The 21,165-nt window shown below is 39.4% G+C and overlaps 1 protein-coding gene and 1 long non-coding RNA gene across 4 annotated transcripts; both read left to right on the top strand.

Annotated features, from left to right (window-relative positions):
* Positions 1–22: 22 nt before the first annotated feature.
* On the top strand, positions 23–4,067 carry LOC124178119. The gene is made up of 3 exons (XR_006869747.1): positions 23–121; positions 744–841; positions 3,146–4,067. It is a non-coding gene; the product is annotated as an uncharacterized LOC124178119 (long non-coding RNA).
* Positions 4,068–5,125: 1,058 nt separating this feature from the next.
* LOC124178113 (extensin-like) lies at positions 5,126–20,942 on the top strand. Of its 3 annotated transcripts, XM_046561271.1 has the most exons (7): positions 5,126–5,273; positions 10,232–10,387; positions 12,130–12,233; positions 16,408–16,487; positions 16,737–17,042; positions 18,296–18,439; positions 19,195–20,942. In XM_046561271.1, exons 2-7 carry the CDS (start codon positions 10,263–10,265, stop codon positions 19,471–19,473), a joined length of 1,038 nt encoding a protein of 345 aa, XP_046417227.1. In that variant the 5' UTR covers positions 5,126–5,273; positions 10,232–10,262; the 3' UTR covers positions 19,474–20,942. The 3 variants fall into 3 exon arrangements, with proteins under 3 accessions (XP_046417227.1, XP_046417228.1, XP_046417229.1); XM_046561272.1 differs by lacking the exon at positions 5,126–5,273 and having other exon boundaries at positions 10,215–10,387; XM_046561273.1 differs by lacking the exons at positions 5,126–5,273; positions 10,232–10,387 and adding an exon at positions 11,418–11,571.
* The last annotated feature ends 223 nt before the right edge of the window (positions 20,943–21,165 follow it).

The raw sequence follows: 21,165 nt of genomic DNA, 5'->3' as shown, positions 1-21,165 counted from the left end.
TAATGGCGGTTGCAGGGCGCTACGCTCGAGCGTGGCGTCGTTCGCGAGCCGAGGAACACAGCCTGTCCTTGTCGGATGACGAGGGGGTCCGAGCGCAGCGGAGCGCCCCAAGTGGGAGTCGGTAAGGACGAGAACTATTATTGATTTTCCCAGTGATGCCCGAGAAAGACCACGCGCGCCTTTTTCGTATCTCCCTGTTAGCAGCGCCCACTGGTACGAAATACGATTTTGGAACTAATTTACGATGTACCTTTCCATGGATGCCATACCAGAATCGTAAGCGCACGTGGTAACCGACACCTACTCTGCAGTAATTTAGTGTCACGCAGGCAGTGAATTTTGCAGAGTGTGTTTACCATAGCGAAGTGCCAAATGTGGCACTCAAACTGTACCAATAACGAACATCGGCAAATGTTGTTACTGCAATGTGATCGTATTATTAGAAAAAAATTCAACCATCGTTTACCATAAAACGTTACGTTTATTGGTCTGATAATCAATTGATCAGAATTATTAATCACGTTGTGACGTGGCTAGAAATAGATTCACGGACATGTCTTTTATTTTTATTCCAGCAAAATTATTTCCGTGATTAAACTAATCACGGACTTGATTGGGTGAAAAAATTCAGCATGAAATCACGATTAAATTTGTTTAATTATTTACAAAAAAAAACTGTCATTACGTTTACAAGAAACTATATAATAGTTTTTCGCTAATTAGGTACATTTTTTACTTTAAAGCACGCGGAGGTCGACACGGTGCCCTACCTGCGACGAAAAAGATGAACGTGGGAATTTCGATTTCATTGCAATTTGGATATTTTAGAGCGTACACTAAGGTATGAAAACCCTTCCATTTTTAATCCCTTAGGCCTCAACCTCTACGTGAAACACGTTGATCCGTTTCATCACGTTTTTGAATTAAACCACTTGCCGGGGAAAAAATTTATTCAAGTGTTAAAAAACTCTGATCTTTCTGAATATGAAATTTATTTTTAGGAAAATCCGCGAGAACTGTAAAAAAAACATGATTTCAATATGTTTAGAACATACGTACGAAAGCCCAAAAAATAAATTGTTTTTACTATATTTTCTGTTTAACAAAATAGATATTTTGCAGTTTATTTTGAAATTCACACGGTGAGGAGAAAATGGGATCATGATTACGTTAGTACAGTTATTCCGGTATTTCGAATTTTCTAAATCGCGAACAGTATCTTCCATGATTATCAAGTGTTTCAATGCACGAAATAGTCAAATCGGCTTAATATGATCTGTAAATGGTGCTGACGATGTTTTATCAGCTACAAAAAGTTACAAGCAACGCTCTGAGACTTGAAATTCTGAACTTCCGACTTATTCGTGAATAATTCATATGCATTTAGCTAGTTAAATATACCTGTGAAATACTCATTACTTTCCGTATCCATTCAATTAGTTTAGTTATTCGTTCCTGAAATTTTTGACTTGTTCAAGCAATTTTTGATAATGATACCGCGTTAGAGCGTATATGAAAAAAAGTCAAAGCTTAATCAATTAGCTTGTTAATAACGATTAAGCTTGATCCATTCCAAAAAGTATAGGAAACCGTAGTAAGAGGGTGTCCGAAAAAGTTGTAAATACGAATTATAAAGAGAAGGATGGAGAGGGGCTGCCATTTAAAAGAAAATAACCATTCTCTTTCAACATCAACTCTTTATTGCTGCTCGTATAAAGACGTCAGGGAGAACCTTAATTTTTTGTTTCCATTGGGATTTTCATTTCCATGCGAAAGATATCACTGATCTGTAAAAAAAAATCTTCTTTCTCCTTCTTATTATTATGCGTAATTGGAATAGATTTGGTGCTCTTGAATCGAAATATAGTAATCAAAAATATGTACCACGTATACTTTTAATGTAATATTTTTCTGAAGTGTCAGGAGGGGAGTACAGCTTGGCCGGTCTAAACATACTTGTTTTTAGGAGTTTTTGTTCGTGAGCTTTATTATTTATGGTTTCCGTAACATTTTAGAATTTTTTCATTGAAATTAATAATAAAATGGCGACATAGCGCATATAAGTAACGAACGACCACGGTTTCAATCCGGTGGCGCAGATTCCTTGGTCAATTTTTATTCGATCGACTTGAAACTTTGACAAAATCTTCAAAACTCCTTTATTAATTCAAGCTCGTGGCTGGATTTTTGAATTTTGATACCAACATTTTTTCAACAATTTTTGGATCGTAAAATGAAATTCTTTAGTTCATAATCGTGTATATTTGATAAAAAAAAAAATTTTCAACGTTTAAGCTACGAGCTCGAACCCGGCAAGGTGTTTTTAACTCAAAAAAGTTTTTCTATCCGTTGAAAATTGAACAGTGATGGAGTGATTGGAGTCGTTCGCTACTAATATGCGCCATGCCGCCATTTTGTCATTTATTTTAATGAGAAAATTACAAAATGTTCTTAAAACTCCAAATAATAAAGCCCGGGAATTCAAATTGCTCTAAGTGTTTTTCCTTTATTAAAAAAAAAAAAACTCCTCAAAATAGGTATGATTTTAGACCGGCCAAGACTTACTCCCCCCAACCTTAATAAAACGCGGTATTTGCCTACAAATTATAATCAAACACTAATGATAGCAGCAATATTTATACAAAAAAGTTACAGAGTCAAAAAGCTTAAGCATTAAAATCGTCAGAAAATCTATATACTAGTATAATTCGAAACAACGTTAGGCGATATCTTTCTTTTTCTTTCTATAAGTTCGAACTGGTTTTGTGCGTACAGACACTATTTAAATAGATTAAAGTAGTCTAAATGCAAAAACAAAACATGACAAATTCTAAATTTTAAACAATAACGGACAAACCATATATCATGTAGTATATACGTGGCAGCAAAGAATGTAAATCAGATAAGTATTTATACTGTTTCAAAGACCACAAGTGGTACTTTGCCGTTGTACTTACGCATGCTCTGCATTATCCACTGCTTGCGTGACGCCTAAATACGACAGAATACGAAATAGTAGCCGACATCCACTTACCGTCCAGATACCTAAAAAATTTGTCGGAGACGTGAAAAACCCGAGCGTGCAGGATTCTCTTGGATCTACGCTCTTGGGTTCCTATTTGATTTCCCATTATCTTCCCAACAGCAGGAAACTCCACCATGCCCCGCATCGATCATCCTGCGACCAGTCGAATACGACGTATGATAATTGTCGCAGACGGATCGGAACTTATGCACCCCAATACCAAACGCAATCCGCTTCCCTGCATCGATATGCCGCTAATTGTGACCATTTCGCATCGTGCACCGCTAGCATCACGCTCTACACGAGTTTAAGGTTCAGCAGCTGCGTTGCGTCGTTACGTCGTTACGTCTAAATGCTGGGTCGAATCCTGCTATACCGTCTGAACAATAATACCGATAACCGCGGAGATACGTCCTTTGTACTTGTTGTTAATAGAACAACAAGATACTGCGGTAACCAAAGCTATTTAAACCATTTAATTGAACCACGTGTATAGATTAGTAGATATCCACCGCTCAGCACCTTGTTGGAATAGTTAATTTCTGCTTCAGCTGCAGTGCGGTCACGGAAAATATACGGATGATTACCTATTGGTAGTACGATAGAACAGAGAGACTACGGAAACACAACGGGCTTTCTTAGGGGATGTTTCAGTTAATTGAAACGATCGATTGAATTCCAGAATTTACGGATACTCGATCACTGAAAAATTCAATTTACTTCTTTTCAATCGTGAATTTCTTTCAAATTCTACAATTTTTTAAGACTTGGACCTAACTAATTCGTTCTCGGTTTATAAATTGCACGAATATCGCATGAAATTTATTAACTTCGGATGAGCCGCGACACTTCTCAACAATCGTGGTAACAAAATTCGATGAATTTTGATTGGAAACCATTTACTTCAAATATAATCATTCATTCTGCACATAACATATGTAAGGTATACAATATAATTTAATTTAATACAATATAACCGTACAGATTTTGCATGAATGATTGTATGTATAATTTGTAAATTCATTCTCGCTATTTTAGGAGGACAAATGCATTATATTTACGAGTACAAATCGACATCGAATTTACTTTTGTACCTACATCGTCTTTCAGATCATGCGCGTATCTTTCTTCTGAGTTTTAAATTAATTTCACATAAATGCGTCGTTCATTTTCCACGAATAGATGCGAAAGAAGACTAGACCTTGAGGGAAGAATGAATAAAAATTGTCTAGCGTTTATATACATTTTTGATTTCGATAAATTTATTTCCTCGCGTTAAACGTGCGTTATAAGAATTTTAAAATGGGAACATTGTGATCGTTTCAGGCGTTGATTGAAAATTGTGAAAACATTTCTACATCTTTCATGCACTCGTACGGGAGAAAAACGTAGCTGTAAGCACCTTAAAATTATATGTTCATAAAAATGGGAAATAAAATAATTATTCGTGAGAAATAAGGTTAACAAACAGTTGCACGAAGGCAACTTTGAGGTGATTTTTTTTCAAAATTTTCTATCAGACGGTATTTAATACTTGGCAGGATTTTCCAAATTGTTTATCATTGTTCACAGCAGGTATTTGAAGATGATAAATGCCTAATAGTTTCTCTCAATAACCTTCTCTAAAAGCTTCTGCCGATTGAGCTTTCTTCGCCTTGTTCGCAGTGCGCCACGCTAGTTTCGGAAATAAATTAACACGTCCCTCCGCTTCGAAAATGTTTACAATCTAATTTGGCATATAGTGCGTGTATATTGAGCCAAGTACCCCGATAATAGTCCGACTAAACGTTATTCCTGTTTCAAATAATTGGCTAGGGAACGGTACAAGATGGGAAAGTTGCATGTATTTGAAACCGTCAAAGACTAAAACAAGTATGAAAAAAAAAAAAAAATTGAGCGCTAAAACGCGGGGGCGCGCATGCTTGGGACGAACTTCGCGAAGCGCATCGTACGCGTTTGGTAACTACGATAATTCGAATTATAAAATGTAGAATCCAAACCGCGTAAAGCTGTACCGTGGCACCGCCGTATGACGGAGGTGTTGACCAGTGAATTTTTAGAAAATCTCTAGAAATTCAAGACTTTTGCTCGCAAAGACGCTAGGTGGGTATACGAAAATAGCTTAGCGCGGTGGGCAACGGTGGCTGGAAGAGGATCGTCGTTGCTTTTCAGCGTTTGAGCTTACTCGAGTTGAGTTGAGTGTGTTCCACCTTCGGGAGAACGGCTCGTAACGCAAGTTACGCTTAAGGTAAGTTACAACTTGAAACGTGATTCACTGTATATTTGAGACTTGTCGCCACTTTCCCCTGCACGGCTGCGGGGATCGCTGCCTTATTGCAGGGTTCTAAAAAAAAAAGTGCCTCTTACCGGCTCGAAGGGTGCCAGGGTCGCCGGAGTTTAATTACTGTCAAGCGTCACCGTGACATCGTCCCTCCGTTTAAGTATAATGTGTCACTCGCTTCGCGATCATCCGTCCGCTTATCCGCGTTATTATTACGATGTGCACGGATCAATATTTATAGTAACTTATTCGCCATAAATAAACGACGGTTGACTGGAAAGAATTCATCAGCTACGGGGAAAATTATCTTTACCCTTTCGGTACTTTGCAAATAAACCGTATTAATTATGCCATGCTAAATATGCAAAGATTTCCTCTTCTTGCGGACCACTGTTTAATTTATTATAGGCCAAGTTATTTTCTTCTTTTAAACTTTATGTTAAACCGGTGATTTAGGCTCTCACGGTCATCGACACTGATTCGTTTGCTAAACGTGTGATCATTTTTCAAAAAATTCTATTGTTTGTACGTATAATAGATACGTGCTGTTTTATAGCTTTCATGTTTCACTTGAGCAACAGAAAAAAATCTGAAAAACTTGATCGATTGTTGTGAGAAATAGTATGATGAGCTGCACAAATACAGCTAACGGTGTAATTTCATCGATTTGGGAAATTCGATCACACAACATTCATGAATAATAGTTATTAATGCTTGTATCCTTAAAATGTTCACAATTTCCTTAAACTATTCGTATCACATACATGATCCCCGTTCGAATGTCATTGGAAAGATGAGAAAAAAAAATCAAGGGAGCTTTATCGGATGTTATGAATCTTTCAGAATACTGTTTAAATCAAGTCAAATCAAATATTGAATCTCATCTGTCGTAGTTTTTAATCCGAAAACTTCGACATTTTTTCTTCCGGACATCGAAACGTTATAAAAACAGTTCCGACTGCACCAAATGATCGAAACATTTCGGCGTAAGGGAGTTTTTAAAAGTGATTCGTAGAGATTTTTCAAAGTGTGCAAAATTTCTGCTTGACCGAATTAAAAAAATCGAAAAATTCTCTGCAATGTTTGGCGATACAGCGTAATAGTGACGACTTGATTTTGCACATTTCGATAACAGTTTGCCTGAAAAGGTTTAAATCGAGAAAATTTGGAAAAATTTATACGGCCATTAAGGTACGGAAAGATAATTTCCCATGCAATTCTCGGTCCAAAGAGCCTCTTCGAAGCAAATTATAAGGAAGCCTCGCGGTCAGTGATGGATATACCTCGCGGTCAGGCGTCCCAATTTGCGTTACGTAACAGGTGCGAAAATATAATATTATAAAAATACTCTTGGGAATATATAAAACGCTAGGTTCCGAAAAAAGTCGAGATGAGCGATATTATTCCAGCGTGGCAATGCCCTATACCTACGAATACGCCTCTGGCGAACGGTCGGTTATTATTCGTCGGTTTTCACGGGCCTTCCGCGAGTTTCGTCAATGGTAAATGCCACCCTCGTTCCATTCGGCGTTAACCACCCCCGCTGGTAATCCAACCCGACCAACGTATCGTAGATTCGGACCTTTCGGGATTTCCCGAGGCCGTGCGAGCTTTTCCGAAATTTCACGAACGCGCATATTATACACGTCTCGCGGCGAACTTTTTGCGTATAAGTATGCAAAGTCGATATACACGTATATCCGGAGGAATCCGCGCTAAATTTAAACCGCATAGGTGTGAGTACGGCCAAAACCGCAGGGACGCACCTATAATTCTCTTCTTTGATGACACGCGTTCACCTTAAAACCGCCTCTGACGCACGAGGGTCTGATTTATTATATACCTGTTTGGCGATAATTCGGTTAGGTTTCCCGATATAATTGGGTAAGATCATTTTTCAACCGCGATGTCAAACCGTTTCACGTGAACTTAATATAACGCTTATCGATACCCTCTGCATCTTGTCGCGCTAAAGAAGATCGCTACCGAAAACTTTGACAGCGATTATAATTGACACTCGAGAATAGAAGCATTCATTTTTCTAACCCGATGTAGTCCGATTATTCCACCGCTTTGTCGCATCCAGCGAATAGATTATCGACAAAGTCAAATTTTATAGTCATAAATTGGCAATAAATCCGAACTTCCGATGTTCGATGGCAATTGAAACAAATATTCAGTCGATTTGTTTTCACACTTCTTCCAAAATCATGCTGTGTAACCCTTTGAGGATCCCTCGAAGCATGACATAATCAATTTTCCTGTGAGAGCAGATTTCCCCGAAGATTATTTGCCAACAACGTTAGCGATAATCATGACTTCAGTTTCCGAATATCTTTCAAGTGACAAGCACTGAAACGTTGAGTTCGAAAGCATGTCAACGTACCCTCGTGAACTTTTGTCAGTATATACATAACGAAGCGATGATTTAAGTACCGTTCTATAATAGTGATTTTGACTCGTTTTTCACGTCCGGGATCTTCTCTTCGGCCCTGTTTTTCTGGCACAGATTCCAGAATACTCTGTCGACTCATCTATTTCTCCCGCCTTCTACACGGTATCTCGTTCACAGACTTCTTCCTACTTCACCGTATAGCTGTCCAGCGGAATTAATGTTTCTTTTGCCTGTGTGGGTAACTTCTGGTACTTTGACATTCCAAACACTTTATTCCAGGATTGAAACGTATAAGAGTTGTTAGAGCAAGCGCGTTATAAAAATTCAAGAGCTCTTCAAGCTTAGACGTGTTAGCTTAGTTTAGTATCTAATTACGGTACTGAATACCATCGAAAAGTTTCATCGAAAACCTTCCGTTAAAAAAAACCACGTTATTCACGGGGTAAATATTTGGTCGAAAATACCCTTGAACGTTTTACCGGATGACGGAGAGGCTTCGAGGGCTTAACCTCGGTGAAAGGGAACGCGGAGGAACTTCGGGGTCCTCAAAAAGGTCGCGGGCGAATACTTGGCTTTTGTGTCTTCGCCATCACCAGACCGAGCCAAATCGGTAACCACCGTCAACAGGTGACTCAACCTAGTTTCGACGTACAAAACCTGATCGCAAAGATTCTCATCGAGTTTTAATCACGCTGTACTTTATTTTATTTCCCATTGTTCGAAAGTCGAAAATAAAAATAGATGAGTTGACAATTACGGACAAAGTAACAACGATGCACAAATTATTCCAATAGCGAAATCATCCGCATGATTATTTTTATTTCCCACTAACTTTCAATCGAGCACAGGATTTATTTCATCGAGTTCAGGGTCGGTAATCTTCCAAGCTTCACCTTCTTTCTATTTATTAATTCAGCTTCGAAGTGTTTTGCTTTTACGTATCCATTTTGACGGCGGTGGTATAATATAGCTTCCAAATTCTTTTCCAATGTAAACAAATGCTTCGTCATTGATTCTAGCCAAAATTTATCCTGTGAATTTTTTCACCTACGAGCTCTTCCATCGCGAATCATAGTTATATATACATACATATACGGCATCTTAATTTGCGAGGAATTTTGCAAGCCGAGGTAATCATACCGCACTCGTTTACCAGCGTCGCAAAGCTACTGCTAAAAATACGACAGTGCATGTTGCGAATTTCTGATACGAACGCTAAATTTTTGGTACCGAGGTGCCGGAATGTGCAAGCTCGTGACGCTTTGTGAACCGTTACAATGGGTGATTAAGTGAAAACAACCCACGACGCAAAAGAAAATGTGTTTCAGCCAAGGTAAACACTTTTCACAAGCGAGATAATTGAAGTCTCAGCTGTTGAGGGAAGAAAAGAGGGAGTGAGAAAAACACGAAGTGATCTAGAAACGAACTTTCCAGCTGATCAATTATCCCACCGTTCAAAGCATGTATCCAGGGTTCGTTAAATCGAATATCGGCACTAAAAATTTTGATAATGTAGAAATATAAAAAAAAAAAAAAAAAAAAAACTAGAGATACTCCAATCAAAATATCACGTCACTTGGCACATGCCGCAATGAAGAATGTGTGCGTATGTAACACGTCGGCACAGCTGTTTCCTAACGTTCTTCGACGAGGACGACGCGTCGAAGATTAACGGCCAGATTTATTGTACGTGTATGAGAAAGCAGTATCTTTAACATCCCAGTTTATGGCCTTACGTCGGACACCTATGATTTACACAAATCGAAATTCACTTAGAAATGAACAATATAATTTTAGGTCTGTCGCGTTGAGTCCAGCCCTTATTTAATTGAGCACCTCTATCTTATCGAGGTCTAGGTGGTTGGTCTTGGGGAACTTTTAACACCTTTAGTCAGGGTCAATATTACGATCTATCGAGAGCACTTCTCGTATTTTTAGGCCTGATCTTGTCTCGGCGACGCTTATAGCCCAAAGCAAACTTCGACATTGACGCGGAACAACGGAGTATATCTACAAGACTCCATCAGCTGGCTATAACGAACCCTTGTTATCACAAGAATTTCTTACCCACACTTCAGTTTTACCAATGTTTCTACTTCAGAGAACCTTGTCAAGATCCAAATTCACCATTCGGTTATTTAGTAGAAATGAACATGCTAAAAACAATTAACTGCATTTTTTGAATGATGTGATGAAATTGTCCTCAACCTTACTTAAGGTCAAGATAAGCCACTAAAATTATCATCATTAACATAAAAATCAATAAAACTAGCATACTTTTCAGGGTAAGTAGAAACTGAGTCATAAATCAAAGTTGAGACTCTACGCAACCATGCGTGTACCGTATTTTTCTCTCAGTCTAGTCCTATCGAAGAAAAAATATTCATTCTGAAATTACTAAAGACATTCCTATGCGTTCAGTTCACGTAACCGACAGGTGTAATGAATCCAGCATAATTGTTGAAAATCCTGCAAGAGTCGATTTGTATGTTGAATGGTGTCGTAAGCGGCATAAATATTTATTTTACAGTAGTTAGAAGAAATTATAAAGGAAGTGAACGATGGCGGGCCAGGGGCCAAAGTTCGTGAACAAGCAGTTCAACTCACCCATCAAACTCTACTCTCCGCAGTCGGTGCAAGAGACACTCGAACGCCAGACTCAAGTTCTATCCAACGGTGCTGTCGGGTAAGAAAATCAGATTCCTTTCCCGTACGAAATACGCTTACAATTAGTTACGTTTCGCGTAAAATGAGCGTAGAAAGATTTGTAACTCACAAACACAAACACAGAAATAGGGTGTCCAATAAATTTGCTCATTGCTATTCTTCTGAAAGCCCTCAGGAATCGAATCTGTGTAAAATATACATGAAATAAAGAATTACATACGAGAGTGACGGCACAAAGATTCATTTATTATAAGGAATTTCAATTGAAATATTATAAATACGAATGACAGCTGCATTGCATTGCATTACCTATTCGTCTTAACAACAACGGCATTATCCGTGCTAGAGAATTAATTGAATTCCTGCCAAACTAATCGCGTCAGCGGTTCAATTCAATTTGTACGTACGTCAAATTCTATTAGTGAAATCCGTAGCGGTAAATTTGTCGATTGAAATGTAGCTATTTCGAGAATTCATTCCAATGTTTACAATTGTATTTCGCAAAGGAAGGAGTATAGCGGTAATTAGAACTGTTTAACCGTAACGACGACTAATTATCAGCCGTTTTTGGCATTGAAATGTAAAACGCGTTCATCTTGGCAGCGACGCGGACGGCGAGCTGCAACGAGAAAAGACAGACAAACAAACAGACAGCGTGGCAGCATCTCGATCTGGTAGACGCCAAAAGACGGTGAAATACATTGAGAGATATTTACTCGGAGCAAACGTGAGGTGTCGGCGGTTATTGGCCGGGCGATTGACAGCCGATGACGTTTATTCGCGAGACGCGGCTAAACCGACGCCAAGCGTCTCGACGCGACGTCGGTGATTCACGCGCGAAATGCCCGAATCTCGGATCCATAAGCTATTCATCCGTATACCTATAACGTCGGGTCGGTTTCGTTAGCAATCGGGGTATTTTTAGTAAGTAAGTGATTCCTAAATGCCGCAAATAAACTCGCGTGTCTGTGTAATTTTTGCCTTGTGATTCTGTTCCCTCCCTAGGGAGTTCCGCGCCCTCCTCTCTCCCCAAATCGAGCGACTGATATAGCAAAAACCCCGTCACCTCTTCAGCTCCTTGCGCAAGCCATTGTGTACTTGACTTAGTTTAGCATTTGGCAGACCAAAGTTGTCGTGTCGCGGACGTGCGTCTGGTTTCGTGCAACCACAGGAGCTTAGCTGCAAAATGATCGCCCAAAAAAGGTGCTTTTACACGTTTATAAGTATACACGTCGTATTATTCGCGCCTTCGATTTTAAAACCGCGTGCAAAATTCGACCTAATTTTTTATTCATTTCTCTGTCGCTTCTAATAGTCTTAATAAAAAGTTACACTTTTCGCGTAAAATTTACAGACAAACGAAAATCGCCGGTAACGTGTTTACTCAGCAAGAAAAATAAGAAATCGTATAGTTAATTACAAAGTACAGTGGACACGTGACGGTCTTTGGAATTTTATTAGTAAATCGTTAAAAGGGGATTACTCTGGGTTTGTTTAATTTACAGAAATTCTATTCAATAAAAAATTATGGTTATTGCTTGCTAAAAAATAAATTCCTGTATCCGGCATGTACGTCTTCTGGATAGATTATTTTTCTGACTGTTTTCTGAAGTGCGTTTGCATATTGTTTGCACATGTGGAATGGCATTTGATTGTCAAAAAACCTATGACGTTTAGCATGAGTTACAAATTTTTGAACATGTATGGTATAACTCGAATCAACCGAACCCGCTGTGCTAAACGTATAAATCTGTTTTCCAGTATCGACTTCAACCAATTGGCCAAGCCGGCGAATCTGCAAAATAGCGCCGTTCTTCGCATGCTCGAAGAAGAGGAAGCTAGACAACGCAACGGCGGACAACCGAGTGAGTTTGAAATTAGTTTCCGCATCAGCATGGAAATCTAAATAGAAGCTAAGCGATGAAAGATTAAAATCTGGTTCGCTGTTTAGAATAAATTTATTTTCACAATTTAATACGACGAACCCCCGAGACGCGGAGAAAAAATAAGGACGGTACGAAGCTTCGACTTGATTGAGAACCAAAGCTGAACGACGAACGAGCGTCATGTTCAGATACATATTAATCCGAGCTAATTTTGTACGGTCATATATTCACGAACCCCACCCCGATACATTCTCATCGCTGCCAGCCTTTACCGATATTCAAAATAACCAGTTTAAAAATACGTAGCACTTAATTACAAGGTCAAAATGACGAAAAATCGGTTTGTCAAACGTTACCGTGTAGGCCGATACACGACAATTTGCAAAATAACGCTTCGCTCGCACGTCTCGGTGACTAAACGACTAACAAGTACAGCGTCTTTAGTTTTCTGTGAAACGCACCGCTCGACGCCGGCAAATAGGCAACCAACCGCAAAGCACCTCCACTCCCATTAAGGTAGCGCGATAAAGAACGTAGCACGGGTTGCCTGCTCACAGGCGTCAAACGGTGAATTTCACCGAAAACTCGTCGCTCTTAGCGGTGGTTTTTTTTTCAACCGAATTCGTTTGAATTTCGTGTATACGCTTCGCTTCTTTCCTCATGCTTTTCCTCCCGGCCAATTCACCCTGGAGACGACGAGACGCCATTGATCCTGACGACGGCGGAAGCCCGCCGCCTGTTGCGTCCCCGCAGCCGCTACCGCGGTTGTTGGCCCCCCTTTTGCCCCCGCGACGGCCGCTACTGTCGCCTACTTTTGCGCCCGGCCCGAGGTAAAATCAGCCCGTTTTCAACCCAGCCCTCTCCTTGTATGTCACAAACCGCTAAGCGGTTTCCATATAATATACAAAATTCATCGCTAGACGCGCACGCTCACCTAGTTTCGCCCCACTACCGGCCGCTTCATCAAGACTCGAAAGCTCGAAATCGGGCTTTCGCATAACCGCTGGTTCCGAATACATATAGCCAAAAGTATAGTCAAGTTCGACGACGATTAATAGTCGGACGTGGCAAACCACCGGAGACACCGCGGACTAGAGTAGAAGACAGTTTGGAGAACACAAGTATGGCGTGTGCCCTGTTGATTTGTTATTTATTTACGTCTTTACCTATCAATACTTACTCTATTCTTCGCTTCCGATCATTTTTCGTGCATTGCGTTTTGTCACATTAATTCTGTGAATTTTTTGCCTCATCTTCTGCGACTGCGAAAATTAACATGCTTGTGATTTGGTGTGGAAATTATTTATTTTAATAATAAAATCTTGTGGTTTTGTGTCAAATTATACGTATGTAGTCGTGGAAATACTGTTTCGATTAACTTTGGTGTTCTTCAACGGTAATCAGATTAGCTCGACAGGTGACACCTGTCGATAAGATTTTCCTTCAAGTGCTTTAGTCACCCTTTGATTTTTGTGTTCGACAAGTCCGAAACACGAGCCCATAACGACTTCGTGCGGATGCCAAAAATATATAAACACAAATATCGTTCAGAACTCCCGGCATGGAGCCAGTTTTCACTTTATCGATCTGTTTATTTATTTATTTATTTTTTTTACCCATACCGTAATAAGTAAGGAAATAATCAAGATTCTTTGTACAATTTATGGCAGTTTATCAGGTATTTTTTTTTCTGGCTGTTACGGCTATTTTACACTGATCGATGTCATGATCGTTTAAAATGTCTAAACTACGACACAGACTGATCGTGAATCGAGAAAGAAAAACTTATAGCTGTAATACTTTACGCGCGAGTCGAATAACCCAGCTGCGAAATAAGTTTAAATTAATTTGTCGATATTTCTTCGAGTCTGTACGTTTCCACATCTTGTAATTTATTTCTGTAAAGCTTACATAATCCCTGCAGTGATTCATTCGTCGGAAGAAACGAGACAATCTACTAATTAATCGGACCGCTAGGCACCTGTTAAGGAATTTTTAGGAAATAAAGAATTGACACCATAGAGTGTATAGCCAGCTGTTTTATTTACATGTTCGTTAAAATCAAATTAAATAAAATAGATGTAATTGTAATGTATTGCAATCTGTCAATCGCTCACTTATTGGCAAAAATATCCTCGTTACTGGCTTCGCAACTGCTACGAAAAATATAAGTAGAAACAATTCATTTATGACAGGTACTTACGATTAGACATGAAATACAGAATAGAGTAGAGTAGAGTTTATTATTTACATTTAGAACAATGTTGGGCAAGTTAAATGATACAAAGAGACTGATGGTAGTAAAAAGGATATGAGAGAAAGAATGACTAAACTAAGAAATTGCGAATAAAAACGAGAAAATTTTTGCGAGCAAATTGATAAAATAATGAACAACGATTCTTCCAATCGACTCACTCGACGCTCGACGCGTTAGATAAATTTTTCACAATGATTTATGCTCCTTAAAACACGAATTCTGATACAGCTCATAACTGTGTCTGTGAACGAAGGCCATAAAGTTGTCGGGAATTTTAAATTAAGCGACATGTGCTCTAGAGCAAAGTGGAAAAATAGATGAAAATGATCGTGTATCTTTCAGCGGGGCTGGACGCCCATCAAGAATATTTTCACAGAATCGGAGGACCCATGTAAATTGTTAATTTCCGAAAATAGACGCGATACAAGGCCGATTCTTTGCGTTCTCGCGTGCGACAATGTGGCAACATTAATTTTCAAATATAAACTTGGCCCCAACTGTGATGATAATCCGTCGGACAATCATGTTTGCAAGTTCTGGCTAACCGTTCAAAGATCAGTCACGCACTGATGCAATCTGTCTAATTCTGTAAAATATCCGCACGACATCGCTGTTGGCCCTACGTTGAGGAATTAGGTTTTTCACCGAACTAAACTTCGAATTATTCAAAAATGAGGCCCCTCTTTTTCTGCCTAAAAAAAATTCCGCACCTCAAACTTATATGCATATTTTTTCGGCATATATAAAGTGGGAACTGAGTAAGAGATTCTCGATTAGAATTTTAAAAATACAGTTGCTAATTGAAGAGCGTTACGTTGTCCTGTGTTAACGTAGCTTGTCCTATAATCTTTCCTGTTGCTCGATATAAATAAACGAGCTTGACTCACTAACGCTTGACGCACGAATACTGCAGGGACTAGCCAAATAGCTATACAAGCCACGAGTCACGCTTGTCGGATATTTACAAAATTCCGCCGAAAAATTAGCGAATGTTATTCTCGTGCAAACCGAACAAAGACGGCGGAAAAACGAAAGAGACAACGTTTTTAAGAGGGAATATACCGTACATACGAGCAAGTGGAAATAAGTGGGTGAATTTTTAGAATTCGTATCTCGACAGTTAATTATTCAATGCGATTGGGGTTTTTTGTTCATACGTATGGAGATCGAGCTTGGTTCGCAAATTTTTCTTCAGAATCAATTAATCGGGAATATTTTTATTGACAATAAGGTGAACGATTTCACTCGGTAACATAATGTTTTCGGTACCCACGAAATTCAAAAACGGCTCCATCGATACACTTCTAATTTAGAGACAAAATATTCGAATACTTCTTTGCCTGCGCGATTGAATTTCATTCGCAAAATGACGACCGTTTTTAGTTGGACTTCGATTTTTATCTAAGAATTATACAACTTTTTTTCATATCTGATTGCCAATAAAATGTGATTACGAATAAAAATCGGATCATGGGAGATTGGATGAACTAGTCAACCAACTTTTAAGTCGTCACTAAAACTCATACAGCTCGCGTTCTTTAAGGTCGTGTAGTACTCCTTGTAGTAATTATCAACTGAGGAAACTTACCCGTTTTTTGACATTCTTCGCGCAATCACGGAAAGAATAAGGAGTAAAATGAGCCGTCGTGAGAATATTTTGAAGCAATATTGAAGTCGCTAAGCAAACAGGCAAACTAGGAATTATAATAATTTCGTAAATAACAGATGCTCTCACGATCAGTTGGGCTCAAGGCCCTTGATTGGCACAACGTGAACTAGCTGAAGTACTTCACGGCTTTAAAACCGCGAGTCGCACGTTTTTTCTTACCTATAAAACCACGCACCCTTACTAACCGTTCTGTACCGTACCTGAAATAACCGGAGCACTTGTTGCAGGTTTGAAACGAGTGGCTTGGCCTCCACCGCCGGAAGATCAGCAATTCACTTACGTGGAACAAGAGCCAGTCCAATCAAAGGTAGAGTCCCCCTGCACCAACGACACTGTTCGTTGACAGTCGTTAAAAAAACTCACAATTGCACACATAAACTCCCCCGAATCCCGAAACTGCACGTAATTATTCATAGACGGCGGTGGGCGATAACAACGGGGTATAATTAATTCGTGTAATTAACGCGGCTCGATGATTATCGCGAGAACTGCACAATTGGCTACCCAACTTGTTCACTGCAACCCCTTTGATTTTTTTCATTGTTTTTTGCCCCAGACACGAGGCGTGGGAGACTTTGCGTCGTATGGAAGCAGCCCGGCTTCCGGTCCTTCTCCGCAACCCCCTAGCTCTCAGGTCCCCCAGGGACTAGTGCAACTCGCGAACTTTCCGCCTTCTCCGTCACCCGCAAGCCCCGGGGGCACGCTTCGTCAACCCTTGAACTTCCAGTCAGCAGCACCCAAGGGTTGGGCTCCCGTCACACCCCCGGCTACGTCACCCTTGCCAAACCGTAATCAGCAGCCACCAATTTGGCAATCACAGCCGGCCCAGGCACCGTGGCAACAACCTGTTACTCCTCAACAGGTTCGTCTGCTCACATTACGGGCCGTCCAGGCTACCGAAATTATTGGCTGTCGGTTTTGAGGCTCGATTCGTGCCCTTTTCTCCTTGCCACGATACGTGTGCGAGTGATTTTTGTGGGTTGAATTCCAGGGAGTGAAAAGATGCTTGGGAGAAATTTTATGGGTCAAAATATTACGCTCTCAAATAACGTTCGACTAATGTGTTGGAATGTTTATTTTTCACAGTATTCGTCATAGGCCGGTTCGAACTTGAATGGAAAATCTAAATTGGCTACTGTCAGACACACTCGCATTTTTATTGTGGCCGTTATACTGAGTTTCGAAGCTCGTTGGATATTAAATGTTGACTAAATTTTAATGACCCAAAATGTAACCCATGAAAATCACTTCTGTACGTATGTACAATGTATATTTATTCCAAGGCAAAAATGGTATTGTTGACTCTTGAGATTTTTGTGATTTTTTTTCAACTCTCACCCTCGTATATTACAAACCCAGAGACGCGTTTTCTGTCAGTCAGTTTTCAATCTTCAAAATTACAGCGTTCTTATCTGCAGTTACTTAATTAAAGACTCTCGGAAAAACACTTTTCTGTATTCAAAATATTCCAATCGACCAATTATCTCTTCTCTGATCCAGCATCGTTATAGTTTGCGCAATTTTTCGCGAGCACAAAGTGAATCTACGTATTACCAATATTACCGAATTTGATCGCGAAGTAGAGAAAAATTCTTATCTGTAAAAAATATTTATTCAGTAGCATCAGTTCTGAATAATCGTACACCACCTTCGGTGAGTCGGTCGACTGGTGGATGTTGAACGACAATGTATAACTGAATTGCTTTACGAACATGACGAATCATCCTACAATAATTATACCCTAAACATGAAACTTTGTAATTGCGGGAACCAATTAATCCATACTCCAAATTCAAAAGGGGATAAAACGTGATCACTCACATCAGTCAGCTTCACTATCATTATTCTGCAAGAGTTTCGACATTTTCTGGATGTTATTAATTTTGAAAACATGTTTTATATCACATTTCAGCGATTGCTTTGAGTGTAAAACCATGCATTCGAAAGAACTGAGGAATTACACAATATACAGCATTTACCGTTTAATGATGAGCGTAAAACGGAAATAGATTGTCCAGCATTTGCCGTGACTATGCGGAAGTGCATCTTACGTCGAAGATAACACCATCTCTGGCGGTTGCAAATGTGAACGTATTATGTTAAATTGAATTTCAGCAAAACCAGATTCCGAGTCAGGGCGTGCGGGTTCTTCCTTCGCAGCCACCCCCGCAGAGTCAATTTTCACCGGCACCTACACGCTCCACCTTCTCGCCACCACCATCTACTATAACACTCAGACCTGAGCCACCAATTTCTCAGGTATATTGTCTGACTTGTGAAGAATGAAGAAATTATTATTTTTTTTTTTAATTCTACCTTGCGACTTACAGATTTAGATTTGTCTGTTTTAAAACACGATGCTCGTGATGCACTCATTTGTAGTAAAACAATTTCAACGTTGTCCTACAATTGTGTCTTTGAACGAGCGATCTTCTGATCGTTATACATGTAGATAAATTCTATAACCGGATTCAGATCAAGGTTAAAAAATCCTGTCGAAATGATTTCGCTTCATGTACGGTGCAAAACAATTAAACCCTTTAAGAGGGAATAAATTATTATTCGTCGGTGGTGGGTAAAATCAATTAAAGGAATAAAATAAATTAAATGAAAATACTACGTGTTGATTCACCGGAACGTCAGGAACGAGAATATCAATAGCGACAGAATTTTCGTCCCTTAAAAACGTATCAAACGATTTTTCCACATCGCGAGTTCTCTTGAAACGGAATTCAAATTCTGCACACAAATCATACCGTGCACAATTGTTGTTTCTTAATGAATTCGAATCCGTGGTAACTTTGCCGAACTGTTTCATTTTCAATATCCTATAATTATTAAAAAAAATCTAGTAAAATAGATACCGTTAAAATAGTGGTTCAAATGTTATTAGAATTACGAGAAAATGTGGCACAAGCAACCATACAATGCAATTTACAGCTGCCGACACTACGTTTACTGTCTGTTGCAACATCAAATCTCGCATACCTACAGTTGCATGCTCGCGCTTCCAGATACCAGCTCCGGTCTATCAAGCCCAACCGGCAGCGACGAAAGGAACGGTTCACGGAAACATGAGGGGTGATCAAAAGTGGCCGCCAGAGTCGGTCAAGGCTCAGACGGAGGCGGAAAACAGGGCGAGACTCGAGCTTGCGAAAGGACCAGCGGTGAGGCCGCGTCGCGTCAACAAGGACTACAGCCGCTTCTTCGCCCAACACGCCCTGAACAGCACGTATCCCGGGTACCGGGCACCCCCGGGAACCCAATACTTTGCACCCGGATACCAGCATTAGCTCTTGCCGCGATGATCGAAATTTTGCGAGGAACCTTCCCGACTTTCCCGCGATCTTCCCCTTTTAATTTCCTCCGCGACTCCGCGATATCCGACCCCCGAATTCCCTCCGACTTCGAAACGTGCAGAAAATTTCACGAGATCATTCCGTGAAGGTATGAATCGTTGATGGATGAATCAACGCAAAAACCTGCACATGAATTTCACCAAGAAAATATGACGATTCGTACAGATAATTTTCATACCCGTCTAACGTCGTGAGTACTTTTTCATATTTTTTTTTTCTTTTTTCTTTTTTCTCTGAGTAACGGGGAGATCGAAACGAGTAGCCGATTTTCGAATGAGCTTAAAAACGCCGCCCAAAAGCACATGTATAAATACAGTAAAGAACAGAAATTAGGTGAGAGATATTCGGCTTTTGATACCGTGATTAATTTTCGATTTACTGGAACAATATGTTGTGAAATTAATAATCAACGTAATCATGGAGAGTATATAGGGACGATTAGTTTCTTGGGCCCGAGGACTTGCGGAGGCCAAGAGGCACAGGCCTTCGCTGTCGCTTTTTTACCCTCGGAATCCATTTTTCACCGTGGTTGCCTCGCGCTCCAAGTTAGTTGGGAAGAGAAATAATTTTTTTAGTGGATTTTTTTTTTTTTTTGTCGCTAGGTTTGCTGCGATCGGAGTGGATATACGCAACATAATCGCTATATTTGGAGTGGCAAAAGTTAGTAAGGACTGATCGTATACACGCATTATATACCTTTGACAGGTTCGGTTTTTACTTTGGTTCCTTTACTTTTCACGTAACTGCTTTTCTTCATATATTATTCTCTCTCCGTCATCCGGCGAAATTTAATAAACATCATTTAAACAAACGTCAGGTTTTTAATAGGTATACGTAAATTGTTTCTAATCGGCTTAAGATCCAGTTATGTCAAAACTAACGCTTTATATAGGACAAACGTAGAATTTTCAAAAAGCACTGCTTTAGATTAAACCATCTTCAACTGATCGCTATAATAAATAAATAATAATACCTCGTGGGGAGGTTATTATCGAATTATAGTTATTGTATATTCGATGTGTTTTAGGCATCGCAATGTTGAGCTATTTATTTTTATCGCAAAGGTTCGTGTGTGTAAGCGTTGTATATATTTAAAGATAACTATACACATCCGTATAGGCGCAACGCACAAGATTTGGCGAATAATAACTAATTTATATAACTGTGTAGAAGGAGGTGAAAAAGGTGCAAAAAGAATAATTATAATTGAGATATAAAAGAAAAAAAAAAATTGCATGCGCTTCTCTAATGTACAAAAACCTAAACAAAGATCATTTTGAAGGTGGGCGTATTTTATACAGCGTAATTAAACAACGAATAACGTGAATTATTAAACTAATGAAAACTTTACAACGATGTAATATATTAACGTGAACAGATGAATAAATAAACTGTTAAAATAAGTTGAAAATCCCTTATTTATACACAGACGACGGGTGCATAAAATGTATTTTTTTGCGGACGCATAGAAGACAATAATATCCTGTACGAAGGAAAAGTTATTCTTGAACCAATTACAAAATAGATTTTGTTATAGTCCATTCACTTCGATGTAGTACCCCTTGTTTGTTCAAAATACAACGATTTCAATTCAACAATTTCGATTTAGTTTGCAAAAATGTTTTA

Source organism: Neodiprion fabricii, chromosome 3 (genome assembly GCF_021155785.1).
Source record: "Neodiprion fabricii isolate iyNeoFabr1 chromosome 3, iyNeoFabr1.1, whole genome shotgun sequence".
NCBI classification, from domain to species: Eukaryota; Metazoa; Arthropoda; class Insecta; order Hymenoptera; family Diprionidae; genus Neodiprion; species Neodiprion fabricii.
Note: the sequence above shows the minus strand (reverse complement) of the source record. Positions and strands in the feature narration are given on the sequence as shown.

Excerpts from the sequence above, each read along its gene's own strand:
- LOC124178113 (XM_046561271.1), top strand. The coding sequence starts at position 10,263 with ATGGCGGGCCAGGGGCCAAAGTTCGTGAACAAGCAGTTCAACTCACCC. Across the intron at positions 16,488-16,736 it reads AAGAGCCAGTCCAATCAAAG|ACACGAGGCGTGGGAGACTT; the intron begins GTAGAGTCCCCC and ends TTTTTGCCCCAG. Across the intron at positions 17,043-18,295 it reads AACCTGTTACTCCTCAACAG|CAAAACCAGATTCCGAGTCA; the intron begins GTTCGTCTGCTC and ends ATTGAATTTCAG.